The sequence below is a fragment of the Phascolarctos cinereus genome, unplaced genomic scaffold, assembly GCF_003287225.1.
Source record: "Phascolarctos cinereus isolate Bilbo 61053 unplaced genomic scaffold, phaCin_HiC Scaffold_5;HRSCAF=322, whole genome shotgun sequence".
Lineage (NCBI taxonomy): Eukaryota > Metazoa > Chordata > Mammalia > Diprotodontia > Phascolarctidae > Phascolarctos > Phascolarctos cinereus.
In genome coordinates, this window is record NW_027555958.1 from 306,086,406 (window position 1) to 306,093,558 (window position 7,153).

The following is a 7,153-nucleotide window of genomic DNA, read 5'->3' on the forward strand; positions in this document are numbered from 1 at the left end:
ACTGATAAAAGTTTGGTAAATTTTTTACATTAAAATAAAAAACACAAAACTCCCTGAAAATATGTACTATCACTCATATGTAAATATTAAGTACCACAAATCCTAACATATATGGTTTTTTAAAAAATTAGTTTAAAAGCTGTATCTACTAGATATTAACCATGAGTGTCATTTTCAAAATCAGGATTAATGGATTAACTTGTACTAGTCTTATTTCTAATACATCTGGCTTCCTTCAAAGCCAACCTAACGTTAACTATGGGTCTCTAGAATAGACTAGTGCTCACAATGATTATCATGATTATTCTTTTATGGCTGTTGAACTACTGTGATCACAAAATAACACAAGTGATAGTGTTGGCAGACCACCTCTGCCTGTTCCACTTACTATTCCAATACTTCACATAACCTCATTCTGTCCATTTTAGGACAAAGATCTCACCATGGTGCTGATGGAACAGCTCTTATTTCCAGCACTTGTTTTCTGAAAACAAACTTTTAACACTAAACTGTATAGCTAATTAACAAAAGGCTTTTGTAGAAGTGTGTCCAAAGAACTTGAGACCAAATTTATTTCACTGGTAACCTAGACAATGTTTCTTACAAACAAGGTGACAAGAAAATGTGGCATTTCTATTTAACGGATTTTTCACTCGAATCATGTCAGTTCTACATCCAATTGCCAATAAAATTAGGAGTTGAGTGACTATCCCCCTGTAACCTGTTTGTCCCCAAGAAAATTCCCTAAAACCTATTATTATCAGAGTAAATCAACAGAATCTACACCACTATCAGATAGAATCAATATCAATACAATACTTCCAACCAATAAAGCATTTCCAAGTGAAATCAATATAAAAACTTACTTTTGGGAAATTGACAAAACAAAACTAGAAGTTTCTGCAACTTTTTAAGAGTATGAATGATTTAATAAATCCTTTAGCCCCACTGGACTTTGTCTAGCAACTGTAAATGTCATTTATAAAAAAATCAACTTTAATAAAAATGAAGCCTTCAGTTGTTTTGGTTTCTGAGCTGTTAATCTTCTGTGCTGATATTACGGGTCTTGCCTCCTTAGGATAACTAATTCCATTTGGAAGCGAATTAAAGTTTATCATTCGAATCAGGTCATATCTTACTTCAACACTATTTTAAATCTTTGTCATCTAAATTTAAAAGTTCAGAGCCTTAACACATCTCTAGTCTATTTTTCCCACTGGGGTGGGTGGGGAAATGAGGTGGAAGAGCTGGATCAATAAAGTTGGTACACAGCCAGTCATGCCTAGAAAACATTAAAAAGAAAACCATCCCAAGTAGTTACTCTAGCTATGTGCTTCAAAAGGCCCATTTTATTTATGGACTGCAAGGTACAACTATGGTACACCAATCTCCTTTGTGATACAATGAGTCAGTCCTTTCTGCATCATTAGCATTTACAATACAATAACTACAGAGCTGAGATCTTTAGCACAACAGTAAAAACAAAGACCACAGTAGGGATTTAATTTTAAAGAATTTTAATACAAACTTAATATAAACTATTTCAGTCCCTCAACATGTAAGACACTGACTCAAAATACTTTTATACCGTTTTCTTCAAGTATTGCACAATGTAGGTACAAAATTAATATTTACGATTACATTTTCTTCCATAATATATAGCAAAAATCTTTAAACTTTTAACAGAAAATACAATTTGTTTTTTTTTAAAAAGCAAATATTCGTACATTTTAATTCCACCACTAAGGAATATTCTGTACACAATTTTTAGAATAGTTGATGTCTTTAAGATGGATATTTTACAATTTCAGTAAAAAAAAATACAACATGAAGCTGCTGGAGCTGTCACAGATCACTGTAGTAAAAAGATATAAATGCAATACCATGTAGTAGAAACAATATATATACTCTGATATTTTACAAACTTTGTACTAAATTAAATTATACAATTAGAAAAGACCAATAAACCCACTTATTAGTGCCAATTTTTTATAAAAAAAATTAGCCATGTCCTTGCTATATCTTAAATACTGTAAGAGGCCATATTTGAGAGTATACTTTAAAATGTACAGTCAGTATAAAATAACTTTGTGCTTGGTTGGCAAATGAAAAAATGATGCATGTTGTTTATGTAACCAAGCTTGAATGTTTCCATACTACAAGCTTTAAAAAAAATCTCAAGGGGGGAAAAAAAAATGCCCCCTTGGGCACGTGCATTTCAACTTGTACAATAACATTTTTTTAGTTAGCCATAACTGGCTGGAATTGCTGGTTAGAATACTGCATGTTATTTAAGCTAAAATTCAAGCCATCCACAAAAGACTTCTCGTTGAGGCCTCCATAGGCCGCAAACATATCAAAGGCATTACTGTATTGGAGAGGACTGAGGTTAAGGGGGCTGTCACCTGGGAACATTCCATTGTTACTACCTTGACCCTGCATATTAGGGAAAATAAACTCCTTTGCATTAGGGGAGAGAGCAGAGGTCTTCTGCTGTTGCTGCTGCTGCTGTGATGGCTGCTGTTGTTGCTGCTGCTGCTGCTGTTGCTGTGGCTGCTGCTGGCTGCCCAGGCCAAGCCCGTAGAGAGAGTGCATTGAGGAAGAAATGGCTTTCTGCTTCAAGAGGTCATTCACATTTAAGCCGAGGTTGGTGGGAGAAGTGCGTGCAACCTTGTTGCTACGGCCACTATTTTTCATTTTGGTCGAGCCAAACTTGGTGGCAGCAAAAGTGGCAGTGGTAAAGGTTAAAGGCTGAGTGGATCGGGGCATGAAAGTAGGACTTACAGCAGCAGAGTGACCAAAGGGAGGAGATGGAGAGCTGGACACTGATGAAGCTGGGTCACTTATCGGCATAAACACCTGGGCCTCTGGATTAAAGCTGTTTTTGATCTCCTTATCCAACTCGCATCCATTTTCATTATTATCATCCACATAAAGCACCTTCACTGGTCCCTTTTCACCAATTTGGTATGAAACCTCAAAGGGGTCGATCCAAACACTAAGATCCTGGGGCAGGTTTCCACGAACATCATCAATGTCCAAACCACTCTCTTTGGATGCTTGTTCAATCACTGGGTCCACTTTATCCCCTATATGTATACATCTAAACCCTGATCCTTTGTATGGCTTTTCTGGATACCAGTGCCCTTCATATTTCTTTTTAAGAAGTCTTTCAAGTTCTTCACCAAAAATGTTGACTCGTCGCCTGGGAAGCTTATTGTACAAATACGAAATAATAAAATTTAGTGCTACTTGGATTTCAAGCTGCATAGCTGCTATGCCACAAGGTTAAGTTTGTGTTTCAACCCCCCCCCTCAAAAAAAAAAACTTCAGTTTGTGGCAAAGAAACAAAATTTCATTCAAAGTGCTGGTACTAGTAGATTATTATCCTTCACCTTGAGCAGTCTTGTTCCTTAAAGAAAAAACAAAAGCAAACATAGCCAAATAAGGAAAGTGTAAGATAAATCCCTAAGGCCCACTCCTTACCCTTCAACAAGAAAGCATTTTACTTTTGAAAATGGGACAAAATTGCTTAAGAACAATCAACATAAAATAAACATGCACACTTGGAAACCGCCTTAAAGTTCAAAACTTTGTGGCACAACTTATGGCTTATATTTAGAAATCATACACTTAAATTGCAATTCAAAAGAAAAGGGTAATGCTAGGTAATAACTGCAAATTTGCCAGGTCTGATTACAAATTCTTACTTCAAACAATTTCTAAAACTAAATCACACACATTTTGCAACATGCTAGATTTGCTATTAATAAATCCAAGAATAATTTGGTTATGAATGTTAATTTGGTAGTCAAATGACTTTTAAACTCTATTAACTGCCATTCTTCCCATTTGTAAACTTCAATTAGACACTAAACTTTTAGCTTTAAGTAAAGATGTAATTCTGGGAAGTATTCTCATACAGTATGCCACGATTATGCCCTCTTCCTGTCTTCAGAACTTTGATTAGAAAATGTTTTACTAGAAACAGAGCTGAACATATGGTCTATGAGTTGGCTTTAGAGAGCTTGGCTATAATGTTTCCATTTCTATCTACTAACTTAAAAGATCTGGTTATTTTTTAGCCCATTGGTATATACTGTTTAACTCTGTTTTAATATTAACCATCTAGAAATCTGAGAAATTAAAAACACTAAGTTTTATTTTTACTTACAAAAGTATTTCAAGTCAATATATTACTAAAATAAACCACGGGCTACATTAAACACTAATGAAATGTATTATTCGGTAGAATTCTCTAATCGGTGGCAGTTTTTAAACATACAAGGCCATGAAAAACATAACAGATCTAACTTGGACTTTCTGTTTCTCTGTGATTAAAAAAAAATCTTTTCAGACTCTGAAAATAAATCCTCACAAGACTCACTGACAAAAGAAAATTAAATTTCAAAATTCCACTGATTATTCTGTTTTAACGGGGAATGTTTCCTGAATTTTATCCAGATTTTAAAAAGCAACTACCCTCCCCCTAACGATAAGCGAACAGCCAGAGAGGCTGAACGATAAAGCCGGCCGACCTTTAAACGATTTCTGGATCAGCACTGGGTGGGGATAAGAAAAGATCAAGGGCAAACAGAAGATAATTACAGCAGGGAGCGATGTGGTCCAGTGGGGCGGTTTTTCGTGGACCTTTAAAAAAGGCGAGTAAGAGCCCAGTTCTATTTCTCCCCAGCCGGGCTAACAAAGGGCATAGAATTGTGCCCCGGCTGCCCCCAAACTCTCCGCACTTGCCGAGGCGCCGGCACGGACCCCTTGCGCAGCTGAGGACACTCAGCCACTGGAAGGGGCCGGGCGGCCGGGGGAAAAGAAAATTCCGGCCGTCAGGGCTTTTAAAGCCCGGACTCTGGGACAGGGACCCAAGGGAGGAGGGCGGGGGAAAGGTAGTTTAAAAGCCGAGCTGGGAGCGGAGCGAGAAGGAATTACATAAACAGCCGGTTGGGTCTCATTAGATTTCTGCTCACAAGCCCCGGGGCCCGGGCTCCTCCAGCAGCAGCAGCAGCACGGAAGGGGGGAGGGGGTGGCCGAGGGGGGAAGGGAGGGTGCGGAGGGGGTTGGGGGGGAAGGAAGGCCCCGGGAGGTGGAGGGGGGGGCGGGTGGACAAAACCCCGCCGCCAGGCTGACCCCTGCCCGGGCCCTCAGCCCTAGGGCCCCGGCCCGCCCGAGCCTCCCTCCCCTCCTCCTCAGTTACCTCCGTAACCCGACCCGGTCGCCGCCCCTCCCCGCCCGGAGGCTCCTGGGCCCCGGCCAGACCCCGGGGGAGCCCCGGGGTCTCCTCAGCTGGTCGCCCTTCGCTGACCTGCCGGGGTTGGCGCTGCAGCCCCTTCGTCCACAATCAGTCAGTCAGTCGTGGGGGGACGCTCTGCCCCCGGCCCCGCGAGGCTGTCCGGTCAGTCAGTCAAGCCTCGCCTGGCCTCCGGCCGCGGAGAGGGGACAGCCTAGGCAGAGCGCCGGCCCCGCAATACTTACTGGCTGCTCCGGAGCTGCTTCCACAACAGACCGGGCCGCAGGGCGGGGGCGAGATGGAGGATAGCGCGGGGTGGGAAGTGAGGGGCCCGGCTGAGTGCAAGAAACAGCGAACCCGGCGCTAGACCACGGAAACGTGTTGCGACTCCTTCGAGGTCGGGGGAGGTGGCGGCAGGGGCGGGGGGGAGTCCGGTGAAGTGCGGTCTCTTCCCCCCGGTACACACTCGAATGCCCCGGCCCAGCTTTCTCCCCGACGTCTGCCCACACCGCCCCGGGCCAGAGCTCCGCTCCTTCTGCTGCGGCGCGCGCCCCCCGCCTCTCGTTTTATAGCAGCCACGCCCCTTTCCCTCCCCGCCCCTCTCCGCCCCTCCTCTCCCTCCGTCCGGGGGAGGGCGCGCGCCCATGCCCGCCCGGAGAGCGTCACTCGGCTCCAGACTTCGTAGCCATTCTCCGCCCCGAAACCTCACAACCCCTAGGGCTAGCGCTCCTCACTCCACCCCTGCCCTGCCCCCTCCAGCCATTGGTCAGGTCCCACCTGCCAATCTGCTGCCGTAAGAGGAGCACGGAGGAGTTGGGGAGGGTGGGGTTTGGAGGGGGTTTGGAGGGAGGAGTTAGGACACACCCCATGGTGCTCGAGATTTGGCCAATGAGCCGACGTTCTGGAATGAACAGGGGCGGGGGAGGAGGGTTTTTGAAGCGGGATTGGACAGAAGGAGTGCCAGTAAGACTGAGAAGTTGGGGGGCAGGGTGGCACCAGACCAGCTGAGTTGAGGGTGGAAGCGAACTGGGGTGGGGGTGGGGATGGGGGTGAAGGTGAGGATGGGGGAGGGGAATTGAGAAGTAGATGAAGAAGCCGCAGGGGAGTAAAAGGGGCTGGAGGGAGAGAAGAGGAGGCAGAGAGGCTTGGAAAATACTCAACACCTGTGGGACTGAATCTTGCTTAGGAAAATCCCACCTTTACAGGAAGTCTGTCCTCAGCAAACGTTAAGAAAATCCAGAGGGAAGGTGGTGGGATCCATGTGCCAGGGACCCTTGCACTCAATGATATTAATGATTAATCCTCCCGCCCCCCCCATGAAACAACTGTCACCCAGAGGGAAGGGAGCAACTGCAGAATCCAAACCTGCTGGGTGGGGGTGGGGAGAGGGGCCACCTAACTGACCCTAGCTCCCATACCTCGTGGCAGTTAAACTGTCTCCTGCTTTCCACATCTAGCAGTCAGTTCATCTCCTCCTGGCAACCCCAGAAGCAAAAGCATTGGCTTGGGATGACTTTGGCCTTGGAGATGAGCGGAGGAGGACATTTCTTTTTTCAAATGTCAAACCCAGCCCCCCCTGCACTCAAGGAATGGGGACGCCGAGTGCTGTTCTGCTGGATGGCCTGTCTGAGTATTTTTATACAAGCACCAGTATTAGAAATGTCTTTTTAATCTCTGTGCACATAATAAACAGACGGTATCGCCCTGTCATGCCCTGTATTGTATTACCAGCCTGTTCCTTTAAGACCTTTTTCAGTTGAAGTGTGTAAGGCGAAAAAAAAATTGGGGAGGGGAAAAGGAGTGATTGGAGGGGGTGAGGGTAAACAGGGAGGTGGGCCTTCTTCACAACCTGCGGCAGAGAAATGTATGAAGTTACAGAGGGAGTGGAACTGCCCCCCCCTTGCTAAAAAT

General features: G+C 44.5%; 1 protein-coding gene across 2 annotated transcripts; it reads right to left on the reverse strand.

Annotated features, from left to right (window-relative positions):
* Positions 1–1,500: 1,500 nt before the first annotated feature.
* Positions 1,501–5,786, reverse strand: TOB1 (transducer of ERBB2, 1). Of its 2 annotated transcripts, none has more exons than XM_020972760.2 (2): positions 5,488–5,786; positions 1,501–3,412 (listed from the first exon to the last, which is right to left on the reverse strand). In XM_020972760.2, the coding sequence occupies exon 2, from the start codon at positions 3,268–3,270 to the stop codon at positions 2,242–2,244; it is 1,029 nt and encodes a 342-aa protein (XP_020828419.1). In that variant the 5' UTR covers positions 3,271–3,412; positions 5,488–5,786; the 3' UTR covers positions 1,501–2,241. The 2 variants fall into 2 exon arrangements, with proteins under 2 accessions (XP_020828419.1, XP_020828420.1); XM_020972761.2 differs by lacking the exon at positions 5,488–5,786 and adding an exon at positions 5,318–5,450.
* Between the last annotated feature and the right edge of the window lie 1,367 nt (positions 5,787–7,153).